Source organism: Lissotriton helveticus, chromosome 11 (assembly GCF_964261635.1).
Source record: "Lissotriton helveticus chromosome 11, aLisHel1.1, whole genome shotgun sequence".
Classification (NCBI taxonomy): Eukaryota; Metazoa; Chordata; class Amphibia; order Caudata; family Salamandridae; genus Lissotriton; species Lissotriton helveticus.
In genome coordinates, this window is record NC_136072.1 from 76,158,694 (window position 1) to 76,179,021 (window position 20,328).

The following is a 20,328-nucleotide window of genomic DNA, read 5'->3' on the forward strand; positions in this document are numbered from 1 at the left end:
GCCCTAAGTGCGCTGGGGATGCCCAGACGTGGGTCCCAGGCACTCCACACCACTTGGAGTCAAGCTAGCCGGGCTGAAGAGAGGTGTTACCTCGAAACCGGTCCGGTCCTCGGATGCTTGATTCCGTTCTGGGAAGGACATGGCTTTTGTAGTTCGGACTGGACTGTTCCCATGGGGCAACAGGGTCAGAGCTGATTTGCATATCGCCATTGTCTAACCCAGGGTGGTGTGGAGTGCAAAAAAATGATGGATTTGGGCCCAGATCTTTTGACTGGGGGAGTGTGTGACATTGATCCACATTCAGTCCATCACTTGTTGTTTTTGCGAGAGCCACAGCGGCAGCAGCTGTTTCTATTCGACAGCCTGCTGGTTTAGTGATGAATAATATGTTGATTATAATGGTTCCACATGCAGTGGACACTTTGTTAAACAGAACCAACACACAGCACTTAACTAGTGCTCGATTGTCAGGTTATGAGCTGACACTTTTAGCGAGTCATGTACACATAAAGAGATGCAACACATTGAATCCAGCTACGTTGTTGCCGATTATAGCAGAGACAGATGTTCCTGAACAGCATGATTGCTTCCTTAGGACAGAAGAAGAAACAAAAGGGAGAATAGATCTTAAAGACACTCCTCTTGTGAAGTGTGATGGTACCTTTTAGGTGGATGGTTCATGCTTCAAACTTCAGAATGGTGATACGACTGCGGCATATGCTGTTACGACTTTGCATACGATTGTTGAAGCTGCACGTATCCCACATAATTCAGCTCAAGCAGCAGAGTTGATTGCACTTACAAGAGCGTGTGTGTTATCAAAAGGAATGAAAGTGACCATATATACTGACAGCCAGTATGCATTTGGTGTGGCTCATAGTTTTGGACAATTGTGGAAAGAACGTGGGTTTTTGACTTCGCATGGAGCCAAGATACACCATGGTCAGTTGGTGAATGAGCTTCTTGAGTCACTTACTTTGCCGTTGCAAGTTGCGATTCGGAAATGCAGTGCACATAAGAAGGTTACTGATGATGTTGGTCGTGGCAATGCATTTGCTGATGAAGTGGCGAAAGCAACAGCAAGAGATGTGATGAGTCGGATGTATGTTGCAGGCCCTGCGAGATGGGTTGGTGACTTGGAATGTGTGAAGATACCATAGAGAGTGTAAAGTCTATTCAAGCTGAAGCTACAGAGAAAGAGTTGAGTGTGTGGAGAGAGAGTACGGGTAAATTGGATTGTCAGAACATCAGCGATGGTTGTTACCCGATGCATATGTGCTTGCAGTGGTTACAATGGCCCATGGGATGGCTCACATCAGTGTGAAAGGGATTTGTAAGTTGTTGGCTCCAGTATGGCAAAATGCTAGAATTCCTAGGTGTGCAGAGAATGTGGTCAAGAATTGCATGGTGTGCTTGAAATACAATCCTGGTAGGGGAACCCCAACTCCAGCTGGTCATTTTGCGCCTCCAACGTACCCGTTCGAGGTTTTGCAGCTAGATTTCATCCACATGGAGAGGTGCAACAACTTAAAATATGTACTCGTTATTGTTTGTGCCTTTTCGAGATGTGTAGAAGCATATCCCCTGAAAGATAACACTGCCATGTCCACAGCTAAAGCCCTTGTCAAAGAATTCTTCCCCAGATTTGGGTTGCCGAGAATGGTCTGGAGTGATAATGGGAGCGAATTTGTGGGTCAAGTGATGAAGAGAGTATGTGAAGGGCTAGGAATCCGGCAGAAGTTTCACGCTGCAAATCACTCCCAATCAGCTGGACTAGTAGAGTGCTACAATGGCACGTTAAAACTGAAACTGGCCAAAATACAAGCGAGCTCTGTCTTAAATGGCCTGATGCGTTGCCATTAGCACTTTTATCGACAAGAATGACTGAGCACTCACGAGTGGGATTTAGTCTGTACGAAATTGTGCTTTGCCGCCCGGCCAACATATGGGGAGTGCCTAGGCCGACCAAATTCAGTGAGATTGAACACCCTGTACTGCTTGATTACTTGTATGATTTGACGGCTAAATTGCGTGTTTTACACCAACAGGTTCATGATACTCTGCCTCAGGACTCTGAAGATCCAGGACACGCTATTGATCCTGGTTCGTGGGTGTTTGTCAAAAACTTCCAGCGGACAAAGAATGATCAGCCCCGTTGGACCGCCCCCACCTAGTCCTTTTGTCAACGAGATCAGCCGTGCGAGTGGAAGGGAAGAAGAACTGGATCCACGGCGTACATTGTAAGAGGGTCCCTTTGCCTCTACCGTACGACCGGTGGGTCCAGGAGGGTATTGCTGACTCTGAGACTGAGACTGTGCCTCGTTTTCTGCCCTTCAGCGATGCACGTGTAAAAGGAACAAATTCTGAACGTGAAAGTGACAATCTTTTGCAAGAAGCTGTGTCACCGTCAATTCGATTGGACACTACCGAGCCTGAACTGTTGTTCCAAGTCCAGACATTATCTGGAAAACATTGTTATAATCTGAGGCCGAGAACTATGGACAAATACAATTTTTCTTTGCTATTTTTGAAAGTGCAGCTCTCTTATCTGAGAAACTTTTTTATTTTTCTTTTTCGAACTACCATCCGGGTTCAGGTGTAGGGTCGCCGGCGACAATTCTTTGGAGTGCAAGCCGAAGACACAAGGTCGACGGTTCTGGTTGGTTCTTGGGCGTTTCCCTTGGACTGACAGGCGCATTCCTTAGCACGGAACACCCTACCTCCGCGAGCAGCAAGGTTAGAGGATGGAGTTTTTCAAGATGGAGAGACCTGCCAAAGAGATGAACTTTAAAGCCAAACTATGTATAATGATGACCAGAAAACGCTTTTTGATATTATGCATTTTCATGTTATTTAGTGTAATGATGTTTTTAATAGGATATGTTTTATTCTCTTTTCGAGTGACATTTGCACCCACTGCACAGCCCATGCCTCCTTCTACTGTTTCCTCACATTCTTGTGCTCTAGTTAAGGGTATAGTAGATATGATTAGAGGAGCTACTTCCTATGAGACTATCCCTAGAGATGAGACACTAGCTATATTGGATGGAACGTGACCGGATATGGAGTTACTCTGAGTGAAAACCAGCGAGCAGAGAGATCCTCCCCGATTTGGATTGTACCCCATCAGGGTCACCTATGTCTGCAAGGTAATGGCAAGAATCCCAGAGCTCAGTTAGGAAAGAGTATCTGCACGGAAACATATGTCTTTGCGTCTCAGACTTCCCCTTCGTTCCTAGCAGCCAGGGTTACCTATTTCATCTGTCATGATAGAGCCTACACATGGTTGCCCCCTGACTTCTCGGGCACATGTTTTGTTTCGTTCCTGTTGCCTCCCACCTACACAGCTGCGGCAGATTACCACAAGACAAGGATAGTTAGAGGTGTCTTCAGTAAAAAAGACACTGCAGGACAAGAATTGGGAGACTTCTTGAAGGGTTTTCTGCCGTTTTGGGGACCCATGGTTAACAGCAGGAACATAAGGCAATTAACGAGGGTGGTTGAATCCACCGTAGTTGAAACTGCCGGTGCCCTTAGTAACTTGAGTGCTGAGCTCCAGTCGGATCGTCTTATGACTCTTCAGAACAGAGTTGCGTTAGATGTCATACTTGCAGACCGAGGTGGGGTATGTAAAGTGATCCAATCAAGTTGTTGTGTTTTCATTCCAGATAATGCTCCAACAGTGTACCAGGCCATTTCCAAACTACATAAGATCTCTGAATCTATTCATGTGGATAACGGAGATTGGTCGTTGATGGGGTGGTTCTGGGAACTGCTATCCGCCTGGGGATGGAAGATTCTGATGGTCATTGGGATGATCTTAGCCATTCTTTTCCTGTTCTGTCTATGCGTACAGTGTGCTCCTGCTATATGTGGCCTCTGTGCTGCATTATGTGTAAGGAAACCTGTATCGAGAGATGAGCTAAGTAATAGGATGATGCTACAGCAACATCTCAATGATTTTATGAATATAGACCTTGACTCAGATTAGCGTGAGTGTAGGTTAATTGCCTATGTAAGGGCAAAAGGAGGGTCTGTAGTACTGAAAATTCTGGACCCGTGTCATAAACGTCGTCGTATCATGACGATTTTGGTATCAGCAGACCGAGAATGACGAGTACACTATATACAAGCATTTTCGGCGTATTCGAGTGGCGAGACCACCCTGCAATCAGGGATTCCGTCCTGAACCCTCGGGTTCCATTTTGTGCATGGCAGCCATCTTGTGGTTGCCCTCACATAGGCCGATGACTAAGGCCGAATGAATCTTTTGGGACACGTACACCTTTAGCTGACTTTTGTGTGACCTGGGCAAGCTGACTCCACTGCCCGAAGCCAAACCTGTTCGGCCGGTTCCTTTCCCAGTGGCCGACCGAGATTAGGATCAAGGTGCCACATGTCATAAACCCTTCATCGCACACAACTATGCCTAATATTACACACACCGGTCTCTGTTTTCTGCTTTATGGCCTGCTTTACGATGAGGAGGTGCCCGATTTTATTAGGGGTCCGTTCGATATCTGATGAAAGTATTGGGCCTTGCCGGGTAATTGATTGTGGGCTGAACAAACTGAAAATGGGCTTGTCATCATGAATCTGCTTTTTCTTTGTTGTAGAAATATGTGAATGGTCAACTGTAAAATAAGGAATGTTTGCCTAAAGCATAATATTTTGTATAAAAAGGGATGGCTGGCTTTGTAAGGTGGGCAGTCTCCTGAGAATATACACCGTGTTGTACTTCTAGGATACCTGTTAGTGGCTGCAGCCAATAAATTTGATCTTTGAAGTCACCAAGAAGTCTCTGCGTTTCTGTAGTCTGAGACAGGAGAACTCGAACTCTTTGGGTGGGTTCCCTGGCACCGCTGGGTTCTTAAAAACCCAGTACTTCAGAATGTTTATTATACTACAACTCCCACAATGCAATAGGGCATTTCGGGTGTGCATGGCCTGTATTACTGAGGTTGTCAATTTTCTAGCTCAGGGGTCATGGGCATTGTTAGGGGACGGGCTCGCAGTCACATGGCACTTACCTTTGGATTGTTGGGTAGGTCGGGACGAGTCCAGCTGGGTGACCCCCACGCAGGCTTCAGGAGTCAGGGTGTCCTCCACGAGGTCCTGCAATGGGGTGTTGGGTGTGGCAGTGGGGTCTCCTCCACCGGTGGCAAGTCGCTCCCCCAGCCTCTCCGCTATTCGCTCCTTGGCACGCCCTCTGAGGTCGTAAAACCTCTTTTTCAATTCGGCAATTGACCGCTGGGTCACCCCGACCGAATTTACCTTGGCGCTGATTCGCAGCCAGATGCAGCGCTTGTCAGCCTCTGGCACCCTCCTGGAGTCCTTGCCAAACAGGCGTGCATGGTCCTTACAGACCCCCTTAATTAGGTACTCAAGTTCTTGTTCAGAGAACTTAATTTTCCTCTTCCTCTCATGGCCACTGCTCCCTGCTGCTTCCTGTGACATTTTGGAGGTTGTGGATGTCCTGCTGTGCTGCTGGAATTTCACTGTTGTGAAGCTCTTCACAGTCCTGCTTCCACTTTCAGGCTCAGTGGTCTGAATGAGGGAGGGAACAGCCTACTTCCTGGTTGTGATGTCATCATTGGGCTCGAAATGCGACTTCCCGTTTTTGCGATCTCGCAATTAGCGCGATCGCAAATTGCGATTTCAGTAATTGTGAAATCGCAATTTCAACCAAGAAATCGGCTGAATCTGAGAATATTATGCGATTGGGGCTAAATCGCAATCGGCAATTGCGGCCGATTGCTATTTGCATTTTTTGCGTGTATTTCTTCATGAATGCCATTCTGCAAATTCTAAATTGCGATTCTGTAAATTTCTCTATTTAGAATTCGCAGAATGTTGCATTGATGAATATGGCTGTTAATCTCCACAATGGCCCCAACAGTGCGAGGATGCCTGGTTTCACCATGGGGGTGCCTAGGAGTGGACACTTCACAAGGAAAACCGGAAGGGTTCCTTAGCGGTATAAGTACAAGCGCCGGGAGACCCGGTCCGGATAGCTGCGCGCTATACAAGTACAAAAACATTTACATTTTAGTTGTATATACATTTCTGTGAACAAGGTGACCTGAATATTAGGAATATAGTGCTTTAAACAAATTAAATATATATTTAGTTATATAAAATGCAGATATTTCTGTACATAAGAACACCAGATGTGTATGGTCTTCGCACCTATGACAACTTCTCATGCAGATGCCACTCCCTACAGGCACTCAAACCCCCTTAGGAGGCCACTCATCTTCTATGCACATCCTTCACCCTGTAGCAACCTTTTATGTGTAGCTGAGCTCTTGAGACAAGGGTCGGCAATTCACGTCTATCACCCTGTGCATAACCTTGAATGGAGAGCTCTCTCCATTCAGACACTCAAGAACTATTGTAAGGCCAAGCATGTTGCGAAAACCTACAACATTAACAGTACAGAGGCTAGAGAAAATTAGTATACGTATACCTTGCTGAATGCATTCTTGTATGATAAGTATATAGCAAACTGTCACATTAATTTGAAGATGTCATTAGTGATGTCATTAATGATGTCATTTGAGATTTCATCAGGGACGTCATTAATGAGGTCATTGAACATGTCATGAGTGATGTAATATCTGAGATAATAAGCAATGCAAGGTGGTGGCACAAGTTATAGTTTGCTTGCTGAAATATATCTGGTGATTGTCAGTTGTTTTTCTGGTTTAAAACATTATGTTCTGACTGACATTGTCATCTAACTATAGTATAACTTTTGTTTTATCAGTGTTATTTTTTTACAGACGTCTTTACCTGACTATAACATTACTTTAACCTTTGGTACATACAAATTCACACACTCATAATTTGAAGGTCAGATAATGCAATTATTTGAACATTATCTACTATGGGAAATAAATTAAGTTCCTGTCTCTATTATTTTCCATGGCAGTGTGTTGGAGAGTACCTATGAGGGGCTATATGTGGTGCTAGACACTCCACAGGTGAGTTGGAAATGTACTCCAGCTTGGTGACTTTTTAGGACGGTAGAAGTAGTCTGTGAGTAACCAGGATCCTACTAATTTGTAGGTGTATGTTTGGCTTCATATGCCCCAACTTTAATCCTTACATTTTTCTCAGTATCTCTTTATTTGGGTCTGATTACAAGTTTGGCAGTGTGGGAGCGGACTACCAAACCACCACTCTGCTCCCACACTGGCAAACAAGACCGCTGGGTGCCCTCCAGATTATGAGTTTCCTCGTGGTCTAGCAGGCGGTCCTTTGGTGTTCCCACAGCGATGCATTTCAAAAAGGCACTGCAATGGAAGAGCCAAAGCAAGTTCCTGCACAGCATAGACTGTGAAGTCCATGCAGTGCAGTAACTTGTGGGGTGCATACATGCAGGGGGGCACACCATGTGCCACCCTGCATGCATCCCCAGTCCTTGAAGCACCATGGGGCCCTGTAGGACCCACTTTGGTTCCTCACGCCACCCTTTCCATGGTGGGCTCATCGCCGAGGGTAAGGTTGCAGTGAGCAATCAATCAATCAACAAAATTTGTATAGCGCGCTACTCACCCGTAAGGGTCTCAAGGCGCTAAGGGGGGGGGTCGCTACTGGAGTAGTGTGGCTCACTGGTTAGAGGCGGCAGGCCAGAGAGCAGAAGTCAGCCCAGGACCAGGGTTCAATTCCCGACGCGGCAGGGTCGTGGACCTTGGTCAGCGGACTCGATAATTCTCGCTTCGGTGCTTACTCTAATCAGGGGTTACACTCGGCAACTCTGGGCATTAGCTTGCCTAATCTCCACAACGGCCACACCAATTCCGGGGATGCCTGGCTCCACCTTGTGGACTCCCAGCAAGGGACCATCCCACAGGGAAAGCCAGGACGGGTTCCCCTGAGTTATACAGCGCCGGGACGCCCCGTTGCAAGTATACTACATTTACATTTACATTTACATTTACATTTACTGCTGGAACAGCCAGGTCTTGAGTTGTTTCCTGAAGGAGAGATGATCCAGGGTCAGCCGTAGGTGAGTGGGGAGGGAGTTCCATGTCTTGGCTGCCAGGAAGGAGAAGGATCTTCCTCCGATGGTGGATTTCCGAAATCGTGGGACGGAGGCGAGGGCGAGGCTGGCGGATCGGAGCTGGCGGGTGGGTGTGTAGAATGTGAGGCGGCTGTTGAGGTACTTCGGGCCCATGTCGTGGAGAGCCTTGTGTGCGTGGTTGAGGAGTCTGAACGTGATCCTCTTGTTGACAGGGAGCCAGTGCAGGTCTTTCAAGTGGGCAGAGATGTGGCTGCGGCAAGGGATGTTCAGGATGATTCCTGCTGTCCAGGATGAGTGAGGCAACTCTAAATATTCTTGGCAGTGCTCCAGCGGCACCACCAAGCATATTATGGCCTCAGACAAGTCCTCCACCACAGGGCTCAAGGATCCCCGGCGGTTCCGGCATTCCTCTCACGGTCCGACTACAGTTATGACCAATATGGCGGTCGGATCGCTGGTGCAGCAGTCCCCAATTGCCACCGCACCTCCACCGAGAGTTTGGTGATCCAATGGACTGACAAAACTGTAATTAGGCCCTTTTTCTTACATATGTTAAACAGTCTATTACATAGTTGGTAACAATGGGCTACTTTAATATTTTGTGTAATCAACAATCAACAAACAAATGGGAAAAAACACAATAGTTTAAAAACCTAATATCAAGAACATGTCTGGAGCACCTTATGTAATGTCTCCTTCTATGAAAGCAATCTAAGGAGTATTTTACAGGAATTCATAAATACACGTACATGCTACTAAGTAATTTCAGTGCCTGTTGGTGTATGTTGTGGGGTGACCAACCTGGACGACTTATTTCATTTATGCATCACTGTCATAGTATTAATCATGTGCCGAGTTCCACTGACATATAACGGGCTCTCATTTGACAGACAGATACATCTATCACATGTCATGCAAATGTTTGTGCATCTCATTCAAAGGTGGCCCTGTTTGAGACTTGGCCACTGATGCTATAAGATATGTCTCAGTTATTGTAACTTACTGAGTAAGTCTGCTTTGGCATTGGCTAATTTCCTCACGTCTGAGAATCAAGTGTGTATATCTGGGTCTGTGAGTGATTCTGAAAAATAAATTGCAAACTCTTGGGGAAGCCTAAAAGTCTAACATGCATTTAATATATAGCCAATATGAAGCAAAATAATGAAAAACAATTGTCATTTTATTGGACCAGAGCTTCTTCCCAAATTCCAGTTTGAGATATAATGCCTGTTTGCATTATGTTTGCACCTCGCAACATGGTGCATGCACAACGCAAATCTTAAGTGAGATTAATGAAGCCAGGCAAGGCCACTTTGCGTGGCACTCAGTTGCTCCTTAAATCTGGAGTAAAGTAATGTAGCACACATTTCTGTGTTGCCTTACTCTGAGTAATGGTAGCATTCCATGGGCGTTGCGTGGGTGTTCTCACGCAAACCCCATGTTATTGGACACATTTCCAGGTAAACCATGGAATGCACCAAAAAGATACTCCTTCCCAGGAGAGGCATAACAAGGACAAATATATTTATTTCTCCATGTTACTTCCTTTTTCTGTGTGCAGCACACATAGGGCTAGATGTAGGTAATTCTTATTTACCACTTCCTAAATACCGAATTTTACCGATTCGGTATTTAAGAAGTGGTAAAATAGAGGGGGTGGTGTAGGTATTTCAGAATCGGTAAATACCGAATCATTAAGATTCGGTATTTACCGATTCTGTAAATACCGATTCGGTAATGCTCATTGATTCCTATGGGCCCTGAAGCCCATAGGAATCAAAGGGCAATACCGAATCGGTATTTACCGATTCGGTAAATACCGATTTTTGCAAGGGTGCAGGGGGTGTCACTTTGACACCCTCTAGCACCCCAAAGACGGGCATGTGTGCCATGTGGCACACAGACATGCCCTAAGGGCATGTCTGTCTGTCACATGGCTAGGTGTGCATGCACACATGTGCATGCACACCTGGATTCGGTATTTTACCACCCAATTGGATTGGGTGGTAAAATATCGAATCTGTAAGGCCTTAGGGATTCTGAAGAGTCCCACCTACATCTGGCCGTTACCGAATCGGTAAAAATACCAATTCGGTATTTTACAGATTCGGTAAATTTACTGAATCTGTAAAAATGCCCCCCTACATGCCAAATACCCATTTACCGGTCGGTAACGGCCGAAATCGGGCGTTACCGACCGGTAAAGGGCTTCCTACATCTGGCCCATAGAGAGATGTATATGCCTCTCATCATTGTTTGTGTGTAAGAAATTGTCTCTTCCTGCACAAAAACAAACCTGCATGCAACTGAGGCACTCTAGCAACATTGTGCAAGGGTGCCTGCATTGGCGCTAGGCTGCCAAAAGATTACCAGCACAGGGGAAAAGGCAGGAATTAACCATATTGCCTTGAATACGGTGTTCCTGCCCTTTCCCCAGTACGCAGACCAGCAAGGTGACTTGCTGTCCTGCATGACAATTTCATAAATAGGCCACCATATGTTTTACATACAATTTAAACTGTTTCTCCGTAATACAAGTCAATGGAAACATGATCAAGTATTTGAAACTGTTACTTTGTGCACAGCTATGTTATGAGAAGATGGAAGGATCTTCTTGCAAGAAAGAATTGTAAAATATCTTTAAGACTAGATACTATTATATAAACAAGTGCATAAATGACGATTCGTGGTAGAAATCGTCAAAACAAAGTTACTCTTACTACACATTGATGTAAATATGCAATTGTATAATACTGACTAAAATGGCTTCTGGGCTTCAGACTACAAGCAACTTTGCAGGCATAATAGAACTACTGTGTTAATACAAAAGCAATCCTGAAATTAGGTCATGTGGCATACCAGTATATGTTAAGGTAGAGGTTCTTAACCTTTAGACGTCTGTGGACACCCACTGAATTTGTAAGGGAATCTGAGGGAACCCACTGAATCATTCCTTGAATCCAGGGACAACGACGTAAGCAATTTTTACGATGTAATTTTCAAGACAATGCACGAAAATACAAAAATAAGTACACAGCAAACAGATACACAAATGAAGAAAAATAAAGAAAAAAGAGAAAATTAAATGTTAACAAGAAGGCTGGAGCTTGAAAAGGTCGGAGCTTTTTAAGTGTCCTTTTTAATTCTAAAAGATGAAGCAATATGCTGAATAATGGAAAATACTTTGGGCCAGATTATGAGTTTGGCAGTGTAGGAGTGGGCCACCATGCTGCTGCCCCTCCCCAACACTGTTAAACAGGGCTGACGGCCACCCACCAGATTACGAGTTTCCTCGTAGTCTGGTGAGCGGTCCTTTGGCATTCCCAAGGTGGTACCTTTCAAAAAGGTATCGCAATGGGGACGTCAAAGCCCGTTGCTGCACAACATGGACTGTGATGGCCATGCCTTGCAGAAAAGGGGGTGCATGCATTAAGGCGGGCACACCATTTGCCCCACTGCATGCATCCCATGGGCTTGAGGAAAGAGGCATCCTTTATTTCCAAACTACCACCATTTCAAATGTAGTCTTACCGCCGTGGTTAGGGTCACAGGAAGGAAAATGGTAATGTGCTTGGGGGTGCCGCAGCAGTATGGCAAACCATATTGCGGTTTCCAAACCACCACGCCAGCACCAGGGATCACAGATTCTTGGAAACTGCGACGGTCCCATGGTGGTCTGACTTCCATGCTTGTAATACTGCATTTAGACCCCTGATGTGGCGGTCCCCGACCACCACGGCACCTCCACCGCAAGTTTGGCCATCCGATGGACCACCAAACTCGTAATTAGGCTCTTTGTTTTTTTATGCTTCTAAAGCATGCTGTCTTTTTGGTGGCACTTCCATTGAGGCCACCCTTCAACCATGCTATATTGTGTTTGCTGTACTTGTCCTGCTTCAACGACTGCAGTTCATTTCCTTAAGTACACTTTGTCAATCTGCTATTATTTAATTTCACAGTAGTCCTGCTTCCCTGAGTAGGTGTTGTGAACTCCTGGCGGGTGCGGATCACAGGCTGAGCACCACTGCTTTAAGGCATACACTAGCATTGGTATGCACATATTAAGGCACTGATATCAAGGCATGGAAATATTTGATTTGGTTTTATCAGCTGTTATTCAGACATTTTAGTAATTTCACAAAAAGACTCTGTCAAACTGTCCAAAGGGAATTAAGCGGGCCATGTCTTTTGCAGGGAAGGCACTAAGAAAGCAGAGGAGGAGCTTTACACAGAAAAAAGTGAGCTTTAAATTTTTCATCTTTTTTGTCTAATGAAAATTTCCAACATGTTTATGTATCATAATCAACTATATTACCCACTCCAGGCTTTGAAGAATGCATGAAATATTGTAGCATCCTATAAACTATAAAATATAGCTGCACAGTCCCTTGGTCAAATTTTATATTTTCATTCTACAGTGAGATGGTGACTGTGATGAGAAGAATGTTCGGCTCTTTGACCAAATCTCATGGAATTCATCAACAGCCATCACTAATGATCCATCGTTGCACACAGAGGTTGTACAGCAGTGCCGTAGACTTGAACACTGTCCATGCTGGCAAGGTGGCTGTTACGACTGCTTCCACTGATGGGTAAATCACTTTTACATTGTTGTATTCCAAATTCTAAACCTCTCTGTTTGCTGGTGGATTATGGAACTGGTCGTCATAGTTTTGTGTATTCTGGTTTTTGGTTTTGTTCTACAGAGGTTGTCCTTGCTCAATGAAAGCTAGGGGCATTTTTCCAAAAACATGTTGGAGCGTTGTGCTGTAACAAATTTGCCAAATACACCCTCCAACATTTTGCAAACGCAGGGAAGTGCCGTTGCCACAAGAATACAGCGCACCCCTGTGTTTCCCCTAGCGCAGGGGTATAAAAAGCTGCACATAAACAAGCAATAATGGCGATTCGCTTTTTCCATGTGTGCTCAGAATGCAGCACACATAGAAAGAGCAAAAAATGAGAAATTAATAGTTTCTCCTCGTATCGCGATGCTAAGACAGTGTATTCCCTGGCATTAGTTTTTGGCGCTGTCTCAGCCTTGTAAATCTGGGGCAGAGTACAAAAGCAATGGGTGCTGTGGTGGAACGCCCTCTAGAATACTCATTGCATACCTCTTTGCCACAGAGGACTGTGGCGGAAAGGGGCATATTTACAAGATGGCATTAGGCTATGTTAAGTCGCTTAGAATCACATTGTAAATATGGGAACTACTACGCCACAGGAGTGTAAAAAAAGTGACGCTCCAGTGACGAATGGTGCATATAGATATGCCCCCTATTTCCTTGCCCCAAGTGCCTTATTCAGATGCAAGATAGTTCTTTTTCTGCTGCTACATTCAGTGCAATTTAGGTCAATGAGCACTGCACTGACAAGGTTTAGTGAATATTGCGTGGATGAGGAAGTGCAAAAGAAGAGCACACAAGTAAAAATAGTTACATCTCTGTAAGCTCTGAAGGGCTGGTGGGACAGGAGGACAGTCACATCTAAGGTTCCCCCTACCAGATTTTCAGTCACCAATTAGCTCCTAATTTTTTCATTGGCCAGTTAGGATAACAATTAGTACAACTGGTGAAGTGTTGTTTGACCTTGAAATTATTAGGGCCACTACCAGTAGATTTCCTAAGTTTCAAATGGAAACTGCAACTATATTCAAAGAGGTAGAAAACTCAAGGGTGTCTCTTACCTATCCCACTGAATTCTGCTCCTATCAATCAATCTCTTTCATCTGTAAGTAATATCTTGGAGCCCCTTTCAAACTTTGAAATCAGTACACAAATCATATTGGTTTTCTATCATAAAAATTGTATTTATAAAAATTGTTAAAATTATTAATCAACAATTAACTGAATAAATTGAAATACTGTGTACAAATTATTTAACAAATTAATTAGTTAAATAAATTGCCATTTTTTAAGTGCCATATCACCTTGAGAGGCATCTTGGCGCTAACAACACTGAAACAAAATAAATAAATCTGTCCCTCCAGGAAATAAAAGTTTAAGAATGAGCGAACAGTCATTTTTTAGAAGCTTTCTGAAAGTAGCAAGGTTGGAAGCTTACTTTAGAGCAGGAGGAAGATTGTTCCATGCCTTTGCCTCTAGAACAGATATATATCTCCTCTCCCTAGTTTGTAACCTGAAGTTTGGGATAGCTAGAAGATTATTAGAGGCAAATCTCAACGTTCTCGTGGCAGACAGGGAACAAAACAATCAGAGAGGAATTTGGGACCAGTTTAATAATAGGCCCTGTACACAATAGTTAAAACTTTGAAAATAATCCATTTACCAACTGGTAACCAATGGAACTCCTGCTAACAATCCTTCTGTGATGGAGCCTTGACGAGGGAGTTGAAGTACGCGCCTCGATGCAGCCTTTTGTACAACCTGTAGCTTCTAGACCAGATTAGGCAGACCCAAGAAACGACTATTGCAATAGTCAAGCCTTGTGCAGAAATTCAACAAACTTTTTCAGAGACTTTATTACAGAAAAACATACCACTGACTTGGTATTTACATAGGGTTAAAAGACAAATCATTATCAAACTAGGCTCCGAAGTTTCTCTATCCCCACCCTGTGGCCATTGAACTGGATGCACAGGACTGCACGCAGGCCCAGACACAGAGGGCACGGGATTGGTCCTCATTGGCAACCCTGGACCTTTCTCAACCGTCCTGGTGTCAAACCTCTGTCATATCCTCCTCTATGCCAGTTTATTTGTACTACACAGTATTAGTGACATACTAGGCTACACGGATAGGTCATTCTGCCTCATACGGCCTGGAGTAATACACCAATTGGGGCGTGTGGCCCTAGCAGTGGGGAGCCCACTTGCCATGGGAGAGCGGAGGTGCAACCTTTATCTAGAAGCCTGCCACTCACAGAGATGCTTTTGGGACTGCTTGTGCCCAACTTTCGTGCGGAGGATTCAGGGGTGAGGCGGGTCCTGCACTGTGACTGTTTAATTCTTCTACAGCTGGTGATATACCCTCGTCCTCATGATGGCACACACTTTGGGGCAGATTTACAAGCCACTTGTGGCACTTTTAACATGGGAAAAGTTACGCAAATGTGGGGCAAGGGGCTTGTAAATTGCCCCTATGAGTGTAGTTTCGTTTGTAAGATCTTTGAGGGGACGGTCTGCAGGAACTATCTGGGCCCGGAGGTCATAAGCAGATCTTCCCCTTACCTCACCCAATACCTCTAGACTCTGTGGGACTGCTACCATTGATCTGTGTGAAGGTGACTGGGAGCCTGGCGGGTCCGCTGTGTAAATTTGCTACTATTGAGCCTTCCTAAAGGAGAGGATTGTGTTTGTGGACCCCTGCTCATAAGGGCATAGAGCGCCACCATGGCACGCAATGGTGGAGTGGGTCGCAATTACAGAATGCCCAATGAGCTTCTGAGAGCACCTGGTGGGGAACCACCGCCGATCAGGGATGGAATCCCGGGTGAATCTCAAGCTCAACTAAATACTCATCTCAATTGTAGATTCAAGGCATGACTCATGCAACAAAGTGGATGCCACGGTGATTGAACTGGGGCTCCTTCGCGAACATCAGCACAAACTGACAGAACGGGGTTTCTCATACTGAACATGCGATCATGGCTATCCATCCATCCATGAAGGAGTTGGAGAGCAAGGTCCTCTTTCTCACTACTACCACATCAATGGCCACTGTGGACTACAATGTGAAGGCACTTGGGAAAGCAAATTAGTTAGATTAGGAGAAAATTCTATGTTATTTGTAGCAGGTTTGGAAATGGCATTTTCACAGGTTAAAGCAAACACTTGATGCCTGGGTGCCCTAATGTAGCCTTTGGGGTACAGAACACTGAGGGCCCGATTATGACTTTTGGCGGAGCGGTGATGCGGCGGTGCAAATCGAACGACGCCACATTTAATGTAAAAATAGCTTTTAAATGTTCAAAATTATCAGGGCAATTACCATTACAATGGACAAGCACAAATAAGCAAAAGTGATGCCTAGGGATATATAACCACACAATAGTAGGTTGAAGAGCCACTTAAATGAACTCTTCCTCTAGATACTAATCTCTACATGAACCCTATTATTTAAAAAAAGAATCATAAGTCAAAGGTCATTCCATACAACTTTCAAATACTCTTGATTGCAAAGTATTTCTCAGTGTTTATTACTTTTTCACATTTTGATAACGACTCAAACAAATACATTACTCTTATTTTCACATATATACAAACATTTACATCAAATAAGCATATATATTCACAATATTTACATACATTTTTTGGGGGGCCTTCCAATATTCTGTGGACACGTTTCAGCCCATCAACTTTTAGGCCTCATCAGGACTCGGGCAGCTGAGTATACACTTATTCATAAATTCATCTAAAAAATAAAAATACCTTAATGATCTCCCTTACTCAAGAAATATCAATTTCACATATGTATACAAAAGTACACACAGGAACATGCAATCAAATTTCTTGTTCAATTCTGGGGTGGCGGCCAATTAAAATTGCACCTTAAATGACGACACAATATTGGAAGACCCCACAAAAAATTAAAAACAATAGGAAATAAGTCAGGAGCATTGTTTGAGTGAAAGAGGCAGAAGTTATTAACCTCACATTCTCTAGTGATAGGGTGATCTTTTGTGCAAGGAATGCTCGGTGTGGAACATCTTAAAGGAGCATCCTGATTAAATAGTAGGGCAACGAGAAATTAAAAGCAAACCATACACTTTTGTGTTTGTGTGTAAATATTGTGGATATATATGTGTATGTGATGTAAATGTTTGTATATCTGTGAAAATAAGAGTACTGTATTTGTTTGAGTCTTTATCAAAACGTGAAAAAATAATAAACACTGAGAAATACTTTGCAATCAAGAGTATTTGAAAGTTGTGTGGAATGACCTTTGACTTATGATTCTTTTTTTAAATAATAGGATTCATCTAGAGATTAGTATCTAGCGGAAGAGTTCATTTAAGTGGCTCTTCAACCTACTATCATGTGGTTATTTATCCCTAGGCATCACTTTTGCTTATTTGTGTTTGAGAATTGACCCCGATGCCAAAGGGTTATCTTTGGGTACCCCCTGGTTAATATAATTACAATGGACTAGAGCTTTTCCCTCCATTAGTTGGAGAATGCAATGATAAAACCATACCCTTTGGTGTAACACTTGCACAGTTTTTCTTGAAGCAAGTGAATGTAAGCAAGAGCATGTGATAGAAATGAAACTTGGACATAGGCATTATTGAGCAGGTGACAAGATCATGTTGTGGTAAGAAAGGGAGAAGACCTTGGTGAACTGATACAGTTAAAACCAGCAAGATCTAAGTCTGCTATTTTGTAAAGTCTGCGCTTCAATTTGCCAAACTCAGAATTGGCTACACTTCGCTAGACTGGCTCAGCAAACATTTGCAGTGTACTGCACCGGATAATATGACAGAGATTTGTTAAAATGTCTGTAAGTGTGCAGTAATATTAAGACTTTAGTCATCTTATAGCAGGCACTGAAAGGAGATATCAATTGATTAGTAAAATGGGACTGCACACATCAAGGTAAACCTCGGCAATGGAGTTGTCATAGTACTCATGTAAGTATTAAGACACATATGCAAGTGAATTCACTTTCTCAGAAGTTGTGTCTTGCAAAGCGGAGCCATATTTCACATCCCAATTACGGATTCATTATGTTACAATTGCATGGGGAATAGTAGAGTTATTGTGCATGGAAGTGGTAATTTCAGGTGAGATTTGACCACCCTCCTGTGAGAAAATGAATTGTTGGTTGAGGAGGGTGTGAGCCCTTCTCAAGCAACAGCAACAATCCTTGTCAGTGGAGCCCACAACAGTCACAACATTTGCCTGTGCTTAACCCTGTGGTAGTTTGGCACAAAAGCTGTCATGCTTTACTTAGAGGCAATGTGAAAAGTATTTATGTAGCACTTTAAAAGTAATAAAGTCCAGACACAACACAAGAAAAATCCCATGCTAATATAGATGAATACAGTACATTTGAATAGATGATTTGACACTAAAAAGACATAAATCCAATCAGTTGAACCGAGTTATGAATTTTTAAAGTTTAAGTCAAAAATAGCAAAGTGCCTGCTGTGGACATGTAGTCGTGCATGACTATGGCAAAGTCGAACGTTATGGCTGACCACAATGGAACGCTGGTCGGGTACAAAAAATGGATTGGACCTGGTCTCTGCTTACCTTTGGACTTAGAAGCAAATTTTGAAGAAAAATGCCTGAGAAGGTAAAGTTTAGTGGGGTAAGGCTGCTGGCGGTGTATGAGGAGGAGAAATCATCATTGGGGAGCATTGGACAAGGTCACGGTGAAGATTTCTTCATTTAGACTTAGTCTCTTTTTTGGAAGTCAAAGATTTCCAGCAGGTAAAAGCATCAGGCTCTAGCTGACGAGGGCTTCATGAAGCTGGATACCCCTTCTGCAAAGAAAAGCTAAACAAGATTTACTGATGCGGAGAACAATATAGTGGGGTCGACTGACGATGCACAGGTAAGTCCTCGTTCCCTCTCAATCTCAGGGAAATTTTTGGGAGAAAATGTTCTAAGGCCTACAGTTTGGATCTGGGCTATTGGGTCACGTGTAGCTTCCAAGGGTCCAGGACTGGAGGGGTACCACCTGAAGGGTCAGTACTAATTGGGTCCAGGTGCCGTCTCAAGATGGTTGGAGCCTTTTCTGTCCCTGATGCTGGCCAGCCAACTAGCCCTTGGAGTCGCTCTGTAAGTCTTGGGTTCAAGCAGGAGAGCAGGTCTCCAGCAGCAAGGTAGTACTCTGAAGGCACTGGGCAGACTTCTGGCAGCAGGCATGACCCTTGGTGTAGCAGGTCAGTCCACTAAAGTACACAGAGGTTTAAAATCCAACTTTACCATTAAATTGGATTTTAAATGACAATTCCTCAGACACAAGTCATCACTTAATAAATGTATTAAGGTAACCCAACGTTATCCTATGGGAGAAGTAGGGCCTCACAGTAGTGAAAAACACATTTGGGATTTTTGACTACCAAGACATGTAAAACGTAAAAGCCCATACTCAACCTTTGAAATACAATGCGCCCTGTCAAATAGGCTGTCTAGGGCCTACCCTATTGTGACTTATTTGTAATAAAAAGAAGCCTTATTCCTCGCAAGAGGGTTATTTTGTCAAGTGGAACTGGCAGTTGAAAACTGCACGGAGTCTACAGTGGCAGGCCTGAGGCATGTGTATGCGGCTACTTAAATGGGTGACACAATAAGTGCTGCAGATCCTCAAGTAGCATTTAATATACCAGCACTGTTGATAAGGGACACCACTTTTCGAGGGACTTATAAGTAAATTAAATATGTCAATTGTGTCTAAGCCTATGATGTTTTAGGGAATAAGCACAATTACCTTTGCACTGGTTAGCAGTGTTAAAGTTAAAGTGTTATAAGGCTAACAAAAACAAATCAGTAAACAGAAGGGGTGAAGGCAAAAGTGTGGAGGAAGACCACTTTAAGGCAGACAGGTCTAATACCCACCATTTCTGTACAACTTGTTATTGCCCCTAAACTTTGAAGATAACATTGTTGACTGGTTTGCAACTCTAGGCTGTGTCCAACTCATACTATATTGCTGATGGTTTTAGTAGGTGCCCTGGGCTTGGCCACCATACCTCATTGACTTACATGCATTTTTGCATTCCCATGTTTATTATAATTGTATTTTTACGTTTTCTTTACAAATGTTTAACTCTTGTTGTCCATAACCAATTGTTACAGTTTTAGTGTTGTGTTGCACTTAACATTTCTCTTTTATGTTTTCTTTTCATGAATACTTCTGTTTCTTTTCTTGATATTTAAAACTTAAAAGTTGTCATGTACTGAATTGCGTCTTTTTCTCTGAGAAAGTCTATTGTATTAGTTCTAGCAGCTAGGCAGTTGCCTGGAACTCCCCATTGAAATCAGCCCTTTACTCGTTAAAATCAGGGTTAGTTAACTTTGCTCCAGCTCATCTCTTGTTCTCCATTCTCTTGGAAGCTACCAGCTATTCAGAAGGGTGTAGGGTTGAAGAGTTATTCATACATTTGGCCTAACAATTTTCTGAGGTAATCTCACAGTTAATATCTCCTTGTGTGTCTCTCACTTCTCCACACATAAATTCAGTAAGGTAATTAGCATGAACACACAGTGACCAAGAGGACAAGTCCAAGTTCCACATGCCAAAAAACTGGTATTAGAAACACCAAGCCAAAACTCTGCCTGCAGGGGGGAAAACTGGGAGAAGTACATCCATTGGTTTGCACCACACTCACAT

General features: G+C 43.6%; 1 protein-coding gene across 4 annotated transcripts in view; it reads left to right on the forward strand.

The window, feature by feature from the left end:
* Nucleotides 1–20,328, forward strand: part of LOC144791219 (dehydrogenase/reductase SDR family member 4-like) — a 232,906-nt gene that overhangs the window by 69,906 nt on the left and 142,672 nt on the right. For all 4 annotated transcript variants that reach the window (XM_078665871.1, XM_078665869.1, XM_078665872.1 and 1 more), the window contains exon 2: nt 12,448–12,621. In XM_078665871.1, the coding sequence (XP_078521997.1) occupies nt 12,452–12,621 (170 nt within the window). In that variant the 5' untranslated portion in view covers nt 12,448–12,451. The remainder of the gene's footprint in view (nt 1–12,447; nt 12,622–20,328) is intronic.